Consider the following 19,996-nt stretch of genomic DNA (forward strand, 5'->3'; position numbering starts at 1 on the left):
CCTCGCGGGGGTGCGGCTGTGAAAAACGTTCAGACACGCGTCATTGTGCGCGTAAATGGGCGTTTCGCTGGTTCTTCGGCTCAGGTGGTACGTATGAGGATCTTAGAAAAGGGTATTTCAGAGTTTAAATCGAGGGTAGAAATTTGCAAGGTAACTTCAATTGGTATGGTAATATCGGCAACGGGATTTGGAGTTAAGTGGCGGATTTATGAAAGATTGTAAAAAGAGGGCAATGATGAATTTCGATCGTGCTACGATATTAGGTAGCGTCTTAAGAATCAGACGATTAATTTGGAAGTTGGTGCATGGTGAATTTTAATTGATACGATACCAAACGCGGTACTGTTCTTTGGAATTAAACAAGAAAGATATTTTGCAAGGTGTCGAGGAAATATCGTCGATCGATTCCGCGTCAGTAGCGAAAACTTGAGTTAGATGACAGAAATATTTGCTAATCGATGTTTCCCAATATAATGTCTTTGCGCATCGTTCATTTGGAAGGTAGCTTCAATTGGTAAGGTAACATCAGGAACGGGATTTGGAGTTAAGTGGCGGATTTATGAAAGATTGTAAAAAGAGGGCAATGATGAATTTCGATCGTTCAATGATATTAGGTAACGTTTTAAGAAACGGATCGGATGGTTACTTGAGACGAAGATGGTGGATGATGAATTTTAATTGATACAATACTAAACGCAGTACTGTTCTTTGGAATTAAACGAGAAAGATATTTTGCAAGGTGTCGAGGAAAGGACGTCGATCGATTCCGCGTCAATAGCGAAAACTCGAGTCAGATGATAGAAACATTTGCTAATCGATGTTTCCCGCATCGTCAATCAATGTCTTCGCGCATCGTTCTCTATTCTCTTATGTTTTTTTCCAAAACTAAGAACATTCCAAGACATCGATTGAAAAATCTAATCGTAATTCAACGATTGTATACGAAACTTTCTACCACATGAGATACACCGACCAGACACCAATCTCCATTATGCTGCCCGATAATCATATTCCACGATCCTGGCCAGAATATCCCCATCAACTTGAGAAATCACTTGCATGCGAAAAAAGAAAGCCCGCCCTCGATACATAGCCCGCAAGTTAATGCGCTTACAGACCTCGAAAATACAAGTCCTCCGCTTGCTTCTCGAAGGGCGAATCTTCCAAGCTACGTACATCAAATGGAAACGCTATATTCCTCCTTCTTCGACGAGGAAGCTCGATCAAACTTCGGTATATCCGACAACGTGCAATTTTCATTGTAAAGCTGCGCGATCGTGTCACGACTTTGTTCCCAATCGCGAAAAATATCAAGCTATCGCGACGAGTGACCAGGGCCAGGGAAATTTACGCGTCGCAAACGCTATTAATGGCAACGTCGGCGTCGAGATTCGATTGTAAGGACGAAGAAGGGTCGATTGGGTTATCCAGAGAGATATTAGAATCGCTGGATCCTCGATTCCTTGCAGAACTTTATGGAATCTTGCGCTAAATTAGATTTCCAACACGAGGAATCGGCGACGATCTTCTGGAAAATTTGTTCGCTCTGCTTCCTTAACCCTTTGCACTCCTATGTTGAGTGTGACTCGACGTTAGTTTCATATCTCAAGAGATCAAGTCCCACTCGACGTTCTTTCAGTCCCATCTTTTTTTCGTGAAACGTGCTAAAGAAAACCAGGATTGTATCCTGGAAATTGTTTCAAGATATATCATACACTTAAAAATTGCAAAATACGATAATAGTTTGAATAAAACTGGTATTTAAGCGAATTTGTTTCTTCCTCTATTTACTTAAATTGTCTTATTTTTTAGTTAAAGTAAATTTCAAATAAAACACTCAAAAGCGCTGGGAACTGTTGCTAACTAAATTGAAATAAAATTTAGAGCGCAAAGGGTTAGTGCAGCGCTGTTTAGATTTTGTATCGAAAAGTGCCAGTACGTGTGAACGCTACGGACGACTCACGGTATTTTGAATTTCGTTGTTATCTTGTGAATAATTTTTATTGAACAAAACTTGAAATATTTATAAATTAATAGTAAGCATATATAATAATATAGATGTATTTCATAAAGTAACAAATATGACGAGCGCTATTGAGCCGCTTGTTTCTCTCCGCAATCGATTAAGACACAAGTCTGTTCGGCATTTTTCGACCTTATTTTTTCAATGATCCCTCAAACCGTTAAAATGATACTTTATACGTCGGATATTACATTACGTATCGGAATATTTGATTTCGATTTGAATTCGAACTTAGTCGCATCCTGTTTCACAATTTTGTCTCGTCACGCGCTCGTGTAGTTTCTGAAAATTTTCTACGAAATGTCTCTCTTCCCTTTACTTTTGCGGATCTAATAACAAAGTTTGTAACTCTTACGCGTCTAAGTTTCTAAAGTCCTTCTGAAATGTTTACAAAGTTTAAGAGGTTTTTATCCTGGTTTGAGAGAATTCCTATTCGTGTGTGTTAAAAGTGTGTTTATATGAGAAAAAGGATATGACGGAAACACGATGAACGATCGCGCTATAAAATTAGCCTAAATTGGCTGAACGGCTGAACCCGCATACACCCGTATGTTCGTCGATGGAAACGAGGTTTGACACGCGTCTCGTTTTCTTCTTCTTCTGTATCAGAGAACTTTCAGAAGTTCTTAGACAATAGTCGACCTCCAAATGCTTTCAAATTTTCCTCAACCAAATTAGAAGTTTCCTTGTCGCGATATTACAGAGGCAGCTACTACCGTTTGTCGTTTTATTTATTCTCGAAGAAAAGTATCTCAACGAATTACGATGAAGATGGGTTGAAAAGAAACTTTCTGAAGATTATTTTCCTCGTTGGAATATCACAACAATGCTATTTATTTTTTCGCTCGATCTAAATGGAATTTTCAATGAAAGTTTCAAAGAATTCGAAGCAACGTCTAACGATTCTTCTCGCAAGAATTCTAAGATTATCATCGATGAAAAAAGAAATTAAAAATGCATAGGAAACGTAGAAGAAAATATTCTCAACGTATTCGTTGACTATTATCGTTAGCGAAAAATATTTAATTCTACAGAAAGTCAGCCTCTTATTTCTTAGAAGGAACTTGTTAGAAGAAAATGCAGACGCGAGTCGATCGTTTCGAAACGCCAATCGACCAACTGAATAACATGAAACGGATCGTACGGTCAGCCTGGATGGATCCCGAACCGCATGATCGCAGTGTTTGGTAAACGGTGAGTGTTGATGTAAATTACTATTAATGAAACGAGACGTAACGGTGCAGCATCTAAATTGAAGCAATACGGTTTCTTTATCGTGTGCTGGACGAAAGGGGGAACAGGCAGAGGAGACAGACGAAGCTAAGTAGGCAGTCAGACAGAGTGTTGGTGTGTGAAACGATAAGTTAGCGAGCAACAAGCCCGAATACACTTTTAAAACACGCGCTCCCTTGCCTTACACGCGTATACACTGGGTGATCTTAAATAAAGCGATCCAACATTTCTATTTAAACTTTGCTACAATTTACCAATTCGTGTTTCAATTGCGAATCTTACTGCAATCCCGCTATTCTTTCGACCAGTGAAAGTTTTGATGTCTGCAGAAAAACATTTGCGTATAATTCAATTATAAAACCAACTACATAACGCTGATATTACACGAAAGCGATCAGGCGAGCGCGAGAGTACTAGAATGGTGAAAGTCTGCTGGAAAATTGCGGACACACTTCGTGAAACGTATTTGAATGATAAATAGACTGTTGATATTTATGCAAATTCGTATGTTGACAAATATTCTTAAAGAAATGGAACCATTGCGAAAAATTGCTTCACCTACTGTTCTCATATCGTGAAAGTACTATCAGGTTGTCCGAAAAGTGTCATTCTTTTACAGACACGTCGTCTGCAACGACGCATCTTTGTACAAACATGAAACCTAATCTGTCGAACGTTGTGACCTTTATTTTGATAGAATTAAATAGATCATACGTAATTCGATAAAATAATAAAACAGAAAATATTGTGCATACATAAATTTCTTATAAAACGAAAGAAACTTTTCGAACGACCTAATATATTTCGGAGATTTTATACGTTTTTGCGTATTACGTGCATTTTCGCGTCTTCAGATTTCCTAATAATAAACCCCGAAAAAAATTCACGGTTTAATGTTTCGATTTAAATTTCAAGATTGTTACATTTTTACGACTTACAGCTATTAACTTGTCCACTGACTAATTGTTATTCGTCGACAAATTACGGTGCAGAGGAATTCATAAAATAGAAAGACAGACGAAGGAAACGAGTTTTTTGACTCTCTATCGACCATTCTTGTTCGTGTCGAGCCTACATTCTCAAGAACCTTCTCGAGAACATTTCTCGAGCTCTAAAAACTTGAAACTCGCGTTACACGCGAAACACGCGTCTACCTATCGCCAAATCGATCTGTATTTCTCGCCCGGAGTCTGCGAGCGATTCGTCATTCGCGAGCAATCAGCGTAATTGGCGCCGGGAACTTGAACCGAGAAAGAACAAAAGGCTAACCGTACATCGTACTCTGGCGATAAATAATCGACGATACGGATCGCGGCTGTCCACGAATTCAAAAACGCTGGAAAACCGAGTGGACACGCGTCTCGCGTCTCCTTCTCGTCGAAGAACGAAGGAAGGAATTCCCTGCACGCATCGGCCGTAGTTCCTGCTCCGTTGAATGAATCGTTCCCTTAGTTATGGCAGGCAAAAAAAGGGAAAAAAATACGCAGGCGTGCAGCACCTCGAATTATAGTTACGGTGCCAGCGTACGATGAATCACCGTGCGACCGCGAGTTTTTGAAAGTTCCTGTGAACCGTCCACGATTATTCCTTTTCAAACCCACGCTAATGCCATTTTGTCCATTATTATTGTCCGCATATCTAATACGAGTGTTTCAAATATGTAACGTATGAAACTTTATTATCATATGGATAATAGATAATAAAATAAATATTCTCATGAACAACGACGCATGCCTATTTAAAGGCAAACTATATTTTTCATTAACCATATATTTCTTCTATATTCTCTGCTATGTTCTACGTTTATTTTTAATCGAAAGTACAAATATATATTATAATACGATATATATTAGATCGTCCGAAAAGTGTCTTATACAAATACGTCTTTCGCAACGATGTATCTTTATACAAATACGAAACCTAATCTGTCGAACGTTTATTTTGTAGAATGGATCATACGTAATTCGATAAAATAATATAAAACGGACAATATTGTGTATCCATCATTTCCTTATAAAACGAAAGAAACTTTTCGGACGACCTAATACGATATATAAACACATGTAGAGTTTATATGGAAATGTAGAAATACCAAATATATAGCAAAGAGATTAAAAAGATACCAATGTAAAATCAATTACTAAATTAGAAAAAAGACAAATGATTAAATCATTCTCAACGTACCTAGAGCACACGTGCATCAACAGCCACGCTCTCGATCAACGAGAAGTTTCCCCAAAAAATCTCTAATGGCTGAAACACCGAGGTACGCGTAGAAGATGAAAAAATGAAAACAGAAACGGCACAGAAATTAGAAACGACGGGGTGGAACGCTTTTTTCCGTTTGTTCACGTGGCGAGACACCGAAGACGCGCGCCGTCTCACACTTCTCAAAGTACGCGCGTCACCGACTTCGCTCGAGCACGGCCACCGAGACACTGAACCACAGTCCTTGCCCTCGAAAACGCTCAGGTGGCCCGTCTGCAATGTAAACAGGGAGGCCTTGTTGCGATCCACATCGTTCTCCTCCGTTTTCTTTTCATTCCCCTAATTTCTCATCTTTTCAAAAAATCTTCCACCATTTACATTTTCCACGTGGCAGTATAACATACGGCTATACTCCTTGACCTGTTTCCTTTGATCGCCGGTTTTTTTCACACAAGTACATTCCGTTGGTGCAAGAGTCGATTAGAATGGGAAAGGTGATCGAGTTTCTTTTAGAAGGAAGAGTGAAAGTATGGCGACAGGTGATATCGAGGAATTTCGTGTGTGAGATAATTGACCGAGGTGAATGGAAAGTGGATGGAAATTACATCTCGTTAACACGAAACTACCCTAAAACGTTCGATTCTTTGCTCGAGGTATCTTAAGATTCGAAACGAAAGAAAATTTTGAAATTTGATTATTCTCTTTCTGTCAACGTTGTTCAAAATATTTACTAGACAGCCCGTAAATTGGAATTTAATGCTACCATATAGGACAATTTATCCGACTCTATGAATATTCTTTCAACGATATTTCATACTAAATATCGATGTGAAAAATCGACAGACATAGTGGAACGTGCGTTGTGCCACAATATCTCCTTTCGATATATTAAATCGAGACTTGTGTTATAGCAGCATATCGCTTTATACGTTTCGTACAAACGCTAGTAAATGTTACGTTAATAAAATTATATTTTTCAAACGACTCTACTCTTACTTGTTTTCACGTTACGGTATACGATTCTTCGGTATAGTATTAACAGGATTACGCGTGGGTGTAGTATCGCAGAGTTAATAGGAAGTAGAGAATCGATATTTTAGGTGGCAGAAAATAATATTCCTTTGAACGACGTGCCAACTGCTAAACGATATAAATTCGAAGGGTCCTCCTCGGTAAACGTCCTCGTCGCCACTAATTTATACAGACGACATAAAATATGGCGTTTGAAAATGATGTACCGGGTATAGTTCGTAGGAAGTAATATTCACAAACTCACTTTGTCACTATTACCAACTCACTGAATATTCCTTATTACAATTATCTATTATTATAGCGATCAATGCACTAATGAAATATTGTATGCAAACAATTCTCTCTACTTTGTTTTATAAATAATATTCAAAACACAATTAGAAAACGTATTAATTACCTATAACGACAACGAATAATTCATCACTGAAAAATCCAAAGCACCAAGGTCACTAAAATTACCTATACGACAATTACATTCATTTCCTCGTCTCTCGACTGTTCTAATTAAGGATGGCGATATATTAAGAGTAATAATCGTTGCAAGGAATAAAAGAAAGAGAAGAGAAAATCACTGAGAACAGAATGGAAAGAGGCGCGAATTATAGAACGTCGCGGCGTCGATCCAGACGAATTTAACGATGCGCCAGGGAAGAAGACGACCAGAGAAAGACTCCAGCACCACTGGTTGCGGCATTAACATCATCATCGCCATCAACCTCCTCTTCGTCACCACCACCACCAAGCATTTGCCAGCGGTACTGGCAGCGGCGCTGACAACGGTGCCCTTAAAGCCTGTCTACTTTCACGCAGCTCGTGCGTACGACCTACTCGAGCGTAAACAGTAATAATTTGTTGTTTCGTGGTTGTTAAACTCTCTCGAGAGGCGTAAACGAGAATGTGGAATACGTGAGAATAAGAAACGAGGATATGGCGATGGCAAAATAGGAGTATCACGAGGCGGAATAATTTCGTATGGTTGGAAATGCGTTCGCCGTTTTCTATTAATAAGTTAGCAGTCAGTGATACACGGTCTTCGAGTTATTTAGAATAGTCGTGTGATCGTGGTTACGGGGTAGATGATCGATGGGAATAATTAGAAGTTGAGGAAGTTATCGCCGTAAGATCGAATCGAGTAGAAATTGTTCGACGTAGGTTGCCGTTTCGTAAGATTACGAATGCTACGAACTTTCAATCGGCTTGTTAATTGGTTTCTAGATTTTTTTATTAAAGGGAAGAAAAATTAAATAGTCGTTAAAAAATCGTCCATCTTGAATTCCGTCTTGAGAGAATAAAAATCGGAGGAAAATTTCGCACGGCGGGGTAACTTTTGTCGCGTCACCTTACCGCGAGATTCGATGCGGACAGCCCGCGTGGAACATCAAAAATATAGAGGAAAGATGGTTGAAAAGAGAGACAGGCAGAGGGACTCGCGTTTCGCCGGCCGCTGAATCATGCAGCTAAAATATACCGAGTGTACGTTTCGTACTCTCCGACATGGGTACGTAGTCATTGAAAAAAGGAACGAACAGAGTTCCAGCTGTTTATTAATAAACGAGCCTCGCGGTTGAAGCCGTTCGCCGCCGTACAAGAAGAAGATCAGCCATGCAACAGGGAATAAAATCGTGCAGAGAGAAATTCTCGTCACGAACGAGGAACCAACACTATGAACGTGATTGATCGTTCCGCGAGAATGGATGGTTTTATGTTTGAATTAAAAACGCTAACTCTGGATTGGTTGCGATTTTTACTCGGTTTCATGGTACGATGATGAAAAGAAAGACAGATATAAAGGAAATTTTATCGCAAAATGTTCTCTCAACGTGTTAGTTTCGCCTCTGGCTATCGAAACGAAGCTCGAATTTTTGAACAATTAAGAAAAAAGAAAGAAAAGTAATGGTTCTTTGAAAGTGAGATTACGTAACGATGACAGGCGAGTAGTTATCTCTATAAATTTCTATCTTATTGAGAGGAGAATTTTATCGTTGCAAATGCAACTCAGGTTTCTTCCCAGCAATTCTAAACGACGTTATTTACAAAACAGCTGAAAGAAAATTAAAGAAAGGAAGCATCTACGTGAAAATATAACGGTGATTGTTTGATTTAGAGAAACAGATGATTTGTGGGAACACTTGAAAGAAGGATTACGGCAAGTTCCAAATATATCGCTAATTAAGTGCAAAAGAAAGAAAGACAGTAATTGTAATCGCAGTTTCCATCGGACGTCTTTGTTCCTTTGTTCGCAGAACTATTTACAATTAAGGAAATTACGACATCGTAAGGACATGTACCGCATAATTTCTTGAAAAATGTTAAAAAAATCTTCCAAGTAATATATACAAAAGGAACATCTGTTCCAATTTTACGTTATTAAAAAAATATCAGAATAATTATCTTATTTTAATAATATTTCTAATGGAAACAATGAGATTCCAACCAAATGAATAAAACAGAAAAGTATTATTTTACAAATTATATATCGATCGTCTGCTTTAATTACAGGGATGCTTAAAATGTCTTTTATATAGACGCAAATTACTATCAAAATTGTTCGATCGGTTACATCACTCGGAAAAGATCATTTTCGTCGAAATTGCTCGTTAATTAATAAAATGAAGCAATACTATTATCACTAACCGTGCTATCGTGTACGAGTAACTACATGTTACTCCGAATGCTTATTACACGTTGCCGAAGAGCGTATATTATGGTTGCGTAATCCATTGACGAAGTAATATTTTACGTACGACCAATCATAGTATTGCGTAATGGAGCGTAATTTATATCGTCCTAAACTCTTAAACATTGTTTGTCGGTTTCTTCGTTCTATCTTCGTTATCGCTAAAGTGACAGAAAAGTCGTTTAAAAAATTGTAAATAAAGTGCATCGTTTAAAATTCGTATTCGACGATACCTCGTAATCAAAATGTTCTCTTTCCGATAAAACTTTAAAACATGTAGAAAAGTTTCATTATGAGAGAAATACAGTTTAATAAAAAAAAAAAAAATGTGCAATCGGAAAAACTTTAACGATTAAAGAAACAGAATTTGAGATTGACAACTATCGAAGAAAATTCCATTTAAACGTTTCAACTAACGTTCCATCGATCATGTTTGTCATATCGATCGATCCTCGTGTTATATTCCACGTAACAAAAAGTAACTTTTCTCTGTTACTTTTTAGCCCCGCGTTAGAAAGATTTTTCGATTAAGAAATGATCCATCTAACAGGTTCAACCGTAATTTATCCTCGATAAATTCTACCTGCCCGAACCTAACATCCCGGAAGACTACCGTCTGCGCTCTGTCATAAATTAGGGCCAACGAATGACTCCATTTGATTAGGAAAGGTAAAAGCCGACTCGTGAACGCGTAATACGGTTACGCCTGTGCAGTCGGCAGCAATTAAATCAAAAAACGATCCGCCGTCGCTAATTGCCGAGTGTCAGGCTTCATTACGGGTCACCTTTGTTCTCCCCATCCAGTACAATCCCCTTTATTTGAATGAAGCGTAATCGATTGGTCGTAATATCGCGAGGATTCCGCGGCCTAACGCAATCAAAGTCCCTCCTCTGGCTATAATTTATATAAATCGACACGACTGTTAGCATAATTAGATATCAGGAAGGAATCGTCGAATCTGTGTAAACGTTTGTTCATAGCGATAGAATTTATATCAACGACAAACTGTGAATATCTATGCGAATTTAAAAATTCGATAAATCAGATTCATAGATAGATTAGGTACAGATTGGATTTAGAAATAACAATCGTATCTTATAAGCAATAATAGTTTTTAAATTAGATTCAGAGATATAGATTAGACAGGAATATAAAATGATAAAAAGCGATTGATGAAAATTGTTGTTATTTCTGTATTCAGAGGTAGGATCATAATAGCTATTATTTTATTCTTTGGATAAATCTACCACACCGTTCTGAGCCGAAAAACCTTTATTGCACTTTCCTAGAGATAAAAACAAAAGAACATCTTAAACAACAAAAATAATTCTGAATGAAAATCACCGTGAACGTGATATATGTATTAGGTTGTCCAAAAAGTATCTTTCTTTCGCAAACGTGTTTTTTACAACAGTGCATCTTCGTACAAACGTGAAACCAAGTCTGTGAAATGTCGCGATGTTTATCTCAATAGAACAAAATGGATCGTACGTAATTCGATAAAATAATATAAAACAAAAAACATTGCGCGTTTATTATTTCCTCATACAACGAAAGAAACTTTTCGCACAACCTAATACATGCCGCGTATTCACGTTCCATCGTGTTTGCAAGATATTTGCCGTGCGTTTGGACTCGTTTCGATGGAAGCAGAGCGTTATGCAATTTGTTAACACGCAGATAGGCCGTATAATTTCTAAGCGTGAAACTTGTCGAGTCATGCGGGGTTAGGTTGGGGTTAGACCTGGTTCGAGATTCGAAGTGCAGTTTGTTTAATAGGAAAATATACGATTGTTGGTCAAAAAATCGGTGGAAGAGGGAAGCGTGGCTTCACGGCGAAGATTATTTCGAGAGCAACGATTTCTGTTTGTTTATCGTCAAATGGACGTGGCTCGCTCGAAACTCACAGGAAGCGGATACGATTAGCTCTGTTCGCGTGTGTGTCAGCGGTCGAGAAAATAGACAGCGATACCGCGAGTCCAACCCATTTTCTTTTCTAGCTGGTTTCTTACTTTTCTGTTAGAAATATTTTAACATAGGAGAAACCCGTTAGCGGTTATCGACCTTTATGTCGATTTTTCACGATATAGATTTTGTTTATCGATTTGAAGCTGTTAGGGTTATTAGATGTTATTAGATGAATACAAAGGAACGCGTGGATAAATTGTAAGGTAGAAAATATATATTTTGAATGCTAAAGTGTAAATACAAAGTTCGGAATACAATTGAGCTGATCCAGATCCGCACGCTAGCAGCGTGGCCCTATGACTGAAAAACCCTGAAGCGAACGTTGCATGTGTACCGTTTATGGTTTGCCTTCGACGCGGTCTTTTGTCTATGCGCTGTCGATGGCTTCAGTGTTTGAGAAAACTAAAGACCAGATGTAGAGTTTTCTTAGAAGCGATGACCACTTCGACAGAAGCAAATACGTAGATCGTTCGATTATTTGGCGAAGAGACAAATTTGCAAGAGAGGAAGCAAGAAATTTTGCGGGACTAGATACGCGGTACGATGATGAGCAATTGCAAACTGTCTTGTTAGAACGCGTGCGATAAATTTGTTTATTGTAAAGTTTGGGCTAAGAATAACGACAATTGGAGTTAGAAATAGGTATATTTGTAAAAATTCGTAAAATTAAAGATAAGAATATCGTGGAACTGGAGCTAAGACAAAGAATAAATGCACTTAGAAACCGATTTGTAATATTTGTAACATTTACGACAGGTATACTACTAAAATATGAGATAAAAATAAACGCATATGAAGTTAGAGAAATAGTAAACGATCTTTCGAGATTAATGATATCATAGCGTTATACAATATCTTGTATGGACTATACCGGAGACATAATACGATGGTTCGGGGGAATTGCTGATCCTCGAAAATGGCCGAAGATCGTTTCGAGAATCCTAAATCTCCGTTAGTAACCAGAGAAAACGCTGATCCTGAAAATTTCTTGATGGTCGTTCCAACAACCCTAAATCTTTGTTAGTGGTCTAGAAAACTGCTGAACTTTACAATCTGCTGGAGACCCCTACCAGAATTTTAAGCGATATCACTTACATCTTTCGATAAATTGACACCATTGTTTATCAAACGTAAGATATTCATGTTACAAATACAAAGAACACCCAAATTTATTTCACATCTCGATTGGCTTTCTATATCGCGCACTTTCTTTGACAAATGAAACTTGCAATCTCTGAGGAGCGATTAGTTTTATTTTATACGTATCGTATAAATAACTTCTTCTTCGTAATAAATTTTCCTTGCAAAAATTTCAATTTCCTGCAACATCATATCTATAGTCTCGACAAGTTAGAAAAAAATAAAATTTTTCCTACTCAAATTGAAACGGAGAATCCACATTGTTCGGAGTGAAAATAGAGCTTGGAACTGGAACGATCGCACGAACCGGTAACACGACTTATTCTTTCCATCGGTTTAACATCGCAACAAGAATCGGTAGATTAAACGTTCTGCCCGCGATAGAGGGGAAACGAGTTTGTGAGTCACATCGTGTGCCGGAAGTGTGGCGATATCTCCGGGGCCCGACCTTTTTCGCCCCTTCTCCCTTCTATCGGTGAACATCGCGTCGAGGTCATCGAAAACGTCTTCGCGAACCATAATTTCCATTGCAAATCGAAACCATATGAACGGTGGCTACGAAAAGTATCGGTACTACGCTAATTGTACTTATTATACCGTGTATATACTAATTAATCAGGTACAAATATATCTATATCGTTTAATACCCTATGACTACAAAAATTGTCGTACCATTAAAACGAAGCATAGAACTTAATACGAAGAAACTCTTCATTGAAAAATAAGGCTACGTGCCAATATCTTTTGTAACCACCGTGTGTATCAATTCGTATATCAGGCCGGATATTTATCGTTACGGATCACGCTATCGTATAAAATCGATATATATTTTCCAAGGAAAGAAAAATTACCTAACGTTGCAACCCCAACAAAGATGAACAACCCCATACTCCATTTCCGCTGCGAGACTGTCAAAGTTCGTGATTGCGAATAAGCAGGCAAAAGACGCGAGAAACGAGTTTCGAGAGGCCACTCTGATCACGAAGAACGAAGGGCAAATGTATCTTTTTCTTTTTTCTCTTTATTCCCTTCGAAGGGTCTTCTACGTGGAACAGAGGGAGGTTGGACTAAAAGCACGAGCCACAATTTGCTTGGAATTTTGCGGCAGAAAGTAAGTTGCCCGAATCAGAGCCGACTGAAAGCTAATTCAGGCAAGCTCGGGGACCCCGGTACTGTGAAGTTTAATTGAAAGGTAATTAGCATGACAAAGGGCAGCCTTTAATCGCGACGGGGCACGCGATTAATTTATTACGCAGTCGCGAGTCTCTCGGCTGGTGATCGCCGCGTTTCGAAAACGTATCGACACAGTTCATTTATCGCGTGCTCGTTCCTTTTTCTTCGGCCACACGTTTATACGCCTCTCAATTTGGCGGCGATGTTGATGCAACAATGTGACGCACTGTCGCCAGGAATACGGCCTGGATATTTTATGCGAATACCTTTCAAATGAAAGCGATATCTTTTTAGGAGCGAGATTCGCGCCTTCCAGACGGAGAGAGCTTCTCGTTTTTTATATTTATAAATTCTTTGAAATGTTTTTCATTATATAAAAAGGTTAAATGTTAACCTTTTACACAATCCGAGATTTACGAGACTTGCATTACATACGTAGGTTCTCGAACTTTTTAATATTTCCAATTTTAAATATCAGGATCTTTTATTATTAACATTGTGTATCGATTTATTTATCGGCTTTCTAATCTTTCAAATTACATCTCCCGCTTCGTCGTCTACGTTCTACGTAATACAGGATCGTAGCAAAACGGAACACCCTAAATTGTTTGTTGAAAATGACAACGTGAGTTCGTGCTCGCCATCCATATACAGATGCGTTAGTTACAATAAATAGTAATTAAAAGATAGTTTTAGATACAATCGATAGATTTAAGATGTTCCTTTGTTTTTATCCCTAGTCCATGTAAGAAAGTGTAATAAAGATTTTTCGGCTCAGAACGGTGTGATAGATCTATCCAAAGACTAAAATAATAGCTATTGTGATTCTTCCTCTGAATACAGAAATAACAACATTATTAAATAAACACAGGCCAAAGCGAACCGACTTACCAGACGATATCGAACCTTTTCAACCATATCTTTACATCGTCGCAAGCTGAACGCGTTATTATAATTCTGGACGAAGCAGCGACCTATCGACAAGACGTTCGTTACGCAACTCGCCGTGAAACGCGGTTATTACCGTTAATTAAAGGCGCTTAATTAGGGCGGCGTCGCAGAGGTCACGTTATTCTCATGACTCGTCCGACGTGATTCTCTAACACGCCCTTCCCTTTCCGTAATTCGTAACATCGCTGCCCCGTTTCTTGCTCACCGTTGCGTCCTTCTTTCTTTCGCTCTTCGCCCTTCGCTTCCGCGTTCTTATTTCCCCGTTGTTTATATTACGAAAGAAGCTAGTTTTGTCGCACGCGATCGTCGTTAACGCCCGCAAACAATCAGACACCGTTTTCTTTTATCGTTCAACCCTCTCTAGCGAACCGACTGGACTTGGCGAGATTGCCGTTCCTTAGGAAGCAATTTTGGCCTCGTGGAACCAAGAGATTCTCACGATGCTTGTTTCACATTGTTCGTTTTCGCGTTTCGATTGTTCGATTATTATCGTGAACAGCACTTTAGCGATGGATATTCTGCGATCTGATGAACTCGTTCTCCTGAAAATCCTTAATTCATACCCCCACCGCTGCTCGTAAGTATCAGAACATTTGCTTTATACAAATTAGCAGACTGCGAATATTCGTCCATTTATGGAAAATTCAAAGACGCAAAAATATACATACAGCGCAGATGAGATATAAAAATATACAAAGGTATAATACTTAACGAGTAAAAGATATTCGTGTCTACGTGCTATCTGTATAATTACGTTTCTAAAAATATTAATATTAAAAAAATTATTAATATTAGGTAATCAGTTATTATGTAAAGTTGTCCACGTATATGGATATGGGTAACATATTGACATTCTTCACGCTCTAAAATCGAACGTGTCCATGAATAGCGGAGAAAGTCCGCGTTATGATATCGCGGATCGTTGTTCGGAAACGAGCACGCGGTGTCCAGATGTGGGTGAAGGAAGGCCGGTATTGCGCGATCGGATTCCATCGGTTCGATTCGATGTCACCGTCTGACGAAATTTTGTTGTTACACGTGTACAAGTATTTTTAGTTTACGAGGCAAGACGCGGATATGATATCGTGGAATTAGGTCCATCCCACGGAGAACCTTCTTCCTTCTCTTTCATATTTTCATCAAATTAGAAACATAAACGTCCCGCGTTGTCGCGTTTCTCTTAATTTCTATTTTTTTTTTTTTTTTTTTTTTTCTTAAGTTTCTCTTAATTTGATAATAAATGTATCGTTCGTTTGCAAGGGAAAACATGAAACCGAAATAATTTATTTAACTCTATAAATGTTATAACCGTTGCTTCACTTTCGATGGATCTTCTATAAATGTAAAAAAAATATCCGCGATCTGCTAATGATATTAAATCAATTAACAAGAGCAAGATATATGATTCTGTTGCACACGCAGAAATTTTTTTTTTGACTCGAACATAAATCTACGAGATTTCTATGAAAGCTTTTAAATCGATCGTTTCAGACACTCTGATAATTCTAGCGTTAAAATCCTTAAAATCCCTGGAATTCTTTTGTTATTCAAATTCAAAACCAAAATTTCGCATCTCATCGACGGTAACATATAGATTTCCAGTGAATTTCATCGCACTCGATCTACGAACTCTTAAAGAGGAGGCAGAATATCCTGGCAAAAGCCATCGTCTCTTCAAAAGCCAGGCTTACTATAGTCGCTCGCACCAAAAGAGAAAAGAAAAACGAAGGGATGAACATCGAAAAGGATATGAAGAGGAATTCCTCTCGAGATTCGTTGGAGTATACGACGATCAGGTGGAAACGAATCGCCGAGGAGATCGTGTCGAGAGGGTGGAAAAAAATGTAATTATCGAACCGGCGAAGAGTAGCCCCACGAACTAATGGCCGCGGGGATGGCGGCGCTTTCTGGCCAGATGCTCCTGTTTTAAGGGTGTCTCTCGAGATACAAGGGTTCGACATTAACGCCGAGTCTTCGGTCGGCGAAGGGAGCTGCAGACAAAGCGAACGACCGGCCAAAACTTGCTTCGTACAAGTTGGAGCGTGCAAACCGCACCGAGCGGGTGTGGGGCTCGTGATGGTGCAGTGGCTGACATGATCGAGCCTGTGACTGTTACCGTAAACTATAATGGAATAATTTGTCGATAGTTTTGCAATGGAAGCTCGCTAAACAGTTTTTAAATTACGATCGTCGAAATATGTCAAATTTTTTAATAAATACAAGAATGTGGTCGTGGGTATCGGGTTGTCCCAAAAGTCTTTTTCCTTTTATACGGACATTAGTAGATGCACAGTATGTTTTGTTTTATATTATTTTATTAAATTATGTATGATCCATTTTTGTAGTAATAGAACAAAAATGGGTCATATACAATTCAATAAAATAATATAAAAGGAAAAATGCCGTGCATCTATCGTTTCCTCATAAAACGAAAGAAACTTTTCGGACGACCTAATATTTAAAATAATATCTGCTCGTTCTGCGAAGAAATTATCTAGCTTCTACTCTTTCTCGAAAGATAAACGATATTTTCCACGATAGTCTTACATTTTTAACTAGGAAATTACAGTGAAAAAGGAAATCGTATCGAATCATTGCGGAAAGAACAAGACGGTAAAAGATTATTTCGTTCGAGGGAGTTGAAACTCGTCGAGAAGATAATTCAGTGGTTGGAAACGCTCCTTAACTCGCGTTACATAAAGTCAGCGAGTTTATCATCAAGTCGAAAAAGACCATGTTTTTCTATCGTAATTTCCTAGCGAATATCAAATTATCAAATTATCTGATATTGAACAAAAGTCATCGCATATGTCTTACGAAACGTTAGAGCGGAAAGGTTTATAAGAGAAAGACTAGGCGAATAAACCTTCAGTCGCTTGGTCCTGGAAAAAGGCTACGCTTTAATATTTGTTTTCATTTCATTTTCTGTTTAAAAATTCGAATATGCGTGTGAAATTTTTACTTGTCGCAATGTTGTTCGCGTTCGTGGCGTGGAAACCAGCAGAAAGTGTACGTTTCTTTAATTTTAATGGAAGAATACATTTGGCTGAGTATCAGTGAAAATATTAATTTTTCAGCGATCCAGCAATTTTGTTCGCTGGAATAATGGCAATTAGATAGATAAATAGTTTTCGAAAGATATTTCTCGAACGAATATTCTCCGAAATATTTTACCATTCGATATTCGACATACTTTTCCGCGATTTAGAAATTAAAAAGTTTCATTTAAATACCAAAGTATTAAAATATCAACAGATTTAGATATTTGAAATTTTAAAAATAAAAATATTCCGGTAACCTGATCGTCCAAAGGGTTAGACGTGTGAAACTTTAATAAAATTTAATGGTAACAAATTCATCGTCAAAATGACGAATAGTTCTTGGAAATCGTGGTTCGTTGTCGCTATTCGGGAGCTTGGGATGATGTACCATAGTGCGTTGTTGGAAATAAAACCAGGAAATTCTCAACGCGTGTCATTATGTATTAAATGTTAAAAGGAAAGAAAACTGACAACAGAATGTAAATTATTCCATGAACTTTAGGCCACTGCCGAACAAATGGACAAAATGGCAAGGAGTCTGCGCAGGTCTTGTTTGCAAAAAATCGATATATCAGAAGGTAAGTAGAGAAGACGAATAGAACAGAATTCGATCAAATCGAAGAAAATTAGATCGTTGACAAAGTTTCTTCTGTGTTTCTCTGGGAATTTATTTAGATAAAGTGGAGGGGATGCGAAGAGGTGAATTTCCAGATGATCCAAATCTGAAGTGCTATACGAATTGCATTATGAAATTAATTCGAACCGTAAATACAAAATGAAATAATATCTTCAATATTAAGATTGCCCGAATTGGAAGATCGATTAATCGACATTTTTGATCCGTTTGTTTGTCTAGTTTAAAAATGGCAATATCGATTTTGCTATGGTGATCAAACAAGTAGAACTTTCGATGGCGCCGGAAGAAGCAGCCGTAATGAAGGAAGCCATACTGAAATGTAGTCATATGGGTAAGGCAAATTACTAAATACTCGAACATTTGCTCGTTAAAAACAAGCAAATAGATTTTTAATATTTCAAAAAGAACTTTAGCAGACATTTAATCATATAAATATCAACAACGGTTCTTTCATAATTTTTCCAAACATAGAAAATTTGTCAACAATAAAAAAAGTATAATTGGAGCCGAAATGATCGACAATTAAATAAAAGTTGGTTGCTTACAAAGAAAGTTGCAAAACCGTCGACAGCTTCGAATCACCGTATTCGTGTAAAGATATTGTAGAAAAATTCCAATAATTTATTGCTTTTTGAATCGAGATTCGATCGCTTTAGAAACTTTTCGGACGCACCATATTTTTGTTTTTTTCTTTTTCTTTATATGAAAGAAGTTAAAGCTTCCACCTAAACTTTGTTCCATTTATACGCAGAATACACCGGTGATGAATGCCAGAAATCATATACATTCGTAAAATGCACCTACGACACGAATCCGGAAAAGTTTTTCTTTCCTTAACAAACGACATTCACGACAAACTGCACCATCTTTCGAAGAGGCGCCGTGCAAATTTATCAAACTGCAAACCTACGATCGCGAGATCGATAGAAGGAGCGAGCCACCGATAACGTGTACGAATACTTCACTTATTTTGAGCTGTAATTTTCTTAAATTTAGTAAGACGTTATATAATATGATCGTAAACTTTAAGAAATATTTTAGGTTGATATTAATTTTGCAATGAAAATAATGTTAGCGATTTACAGTACCGTGTTATTATACTTTCTTATATCGTTAGATTATAGATAATGAAACGTCCGATTTTTAACGATTCATACTTGCGCTGAATCCTAAGAAAAGGATACGTTTATATATCCTTTTCGTATGTACGTAAATGTTAAAGATGCATAAACGAGAAAATCAACTGTCTGAAAGATAAAGATATTTGTCGAAGGCGATAAAATTCGATATTTTATACGTTACGAGCTAATATCGTATTGTATCAAACGTTCGCAATAAAATAGCGTGCAAGTATAACGTAGCAATCATTAATCTCCAGATTTCAAGTTAGAGCAAGATTTCAATAAATTATGCGAGACGGTTTCCATTCAAAAACTTCGTTCTCTTCTCGGGAAAGTTTTAACCGTTTTAGTGCCAGGGATTTTTAAGAATCCATGTCGGATTGTGCCATGCAGCGCGATAGCGCTTCGTACATTTATTTGCGAGAAATGCCGATCGACGCGATCGCGCTGCTTTTTTTTTTTTTTTTTTTTTGTTTATACAAATGGCTTATGATTATTTGAAAAAACAGTAATTACGAGAGGAAATTCTGATATGACTCGCGACGAGCTACAGTTCACTACAGTACGCAAACAGCGCTAAAACGGTTAAACAGCATTGTAGTGACTCACCGTTACTAATAAGACGCGATTATATTCGTAAAATTTGAAACCAATCTGAAATCGATAATATATAACAATCACAGATACTTATGTGAATTTCGTTGATAAATTAATCGGGCAAGAGAGTCCTCGTACAAAACTAGAAAAGAAGAATTGGAAGCAAAAAAGAAGTAACCCGCTAAAAGAGGTAC

General features: G+C 37.8%; 2 protein-coding genes across 4 annotated transcripts in view; one reads left to right on the forward strand and one right to left on the reverse strand.

The window, feature by feature from the left end:
* Window positions 1-19,996, reverse strand: part of Spri (Src homology 2 domain-containing protein sprint) — a 209,619-nt gene that overhangs the window by 154,614 nt on the left and 35,009 nt on the right. The window contains exon 1 of one of the 3 annotated variants that reach the window (XM_072002996.1): window positions 5,441-5,931. The exons of the other annotated variants lie outside the window; for them this stretch is intronic. The gene's annotated coding sequence lies outside the window, so the exon portion shown is untranslated. Of the gene's footprint in view, window positions 1-5,440; window positions 5,932-19,996 lie in introns of those variants that run through there. 3 annotated transcript variants of the gene reach the window in all.
* Window positions 17,268-19,440, forward strand: Obp5 (odorant binding protein 5). The gene is made up of 5 exons (XM_072003111.1): window positions 17,268-17,415; window positions 17,950-18,025; window positions 18,123-18,211; window positions 18,304-18,415; window positions 18,836-19,440. Exons 1-5 carry the CDS (start codon window positions 17,350-17,352, stop codon window positions 18,919-18,921), a joined length of 429 nt encoding a protein of 142 aa, XP_071859212.1. The 5' UTR covers window positions 17,268-17,349; the 3' UTR covers window positions 18,922-19,440.

Source organism: Bombus fervidus, chromosome 5 (assembly GCF_041682495.2).
Source record: "Bombus fervidus isolate BK054 chromosome 5, iyBomFerv1, whole genome shotgun sequence".
Taxonomy (NCBI): Eukaryota; Metazoa; Arthropoda; class Insecta; order Hymenoptera; family Apidae; genus Bombus; species Bombus fervidus.

Bases quoted from the DNA above. Each gene is read 5' to 3' on its own strand.
- Obp5 (XM_072003111.1), top strand. From the start codon at position 17,350: ATGCGTGTGAAATTTTTACTTGTCGCAATGTTGTTCGCGTTCGTGGCG. The intron at 17,416-17,949 runs GTACGTTTCTTT...CATGAACTTTAG, and splicing joins CGTGGAAACCAGCAGAAAGT to GCCACTGCCGAACAAATGGA. The intron at 18,026-18,122 runs GTAAGTAGAGAA...GAATTTATTTAG, and splicing joins AAAAATCGATATATCAGAAG to ATAAAGTGGAGGGGATGCGA.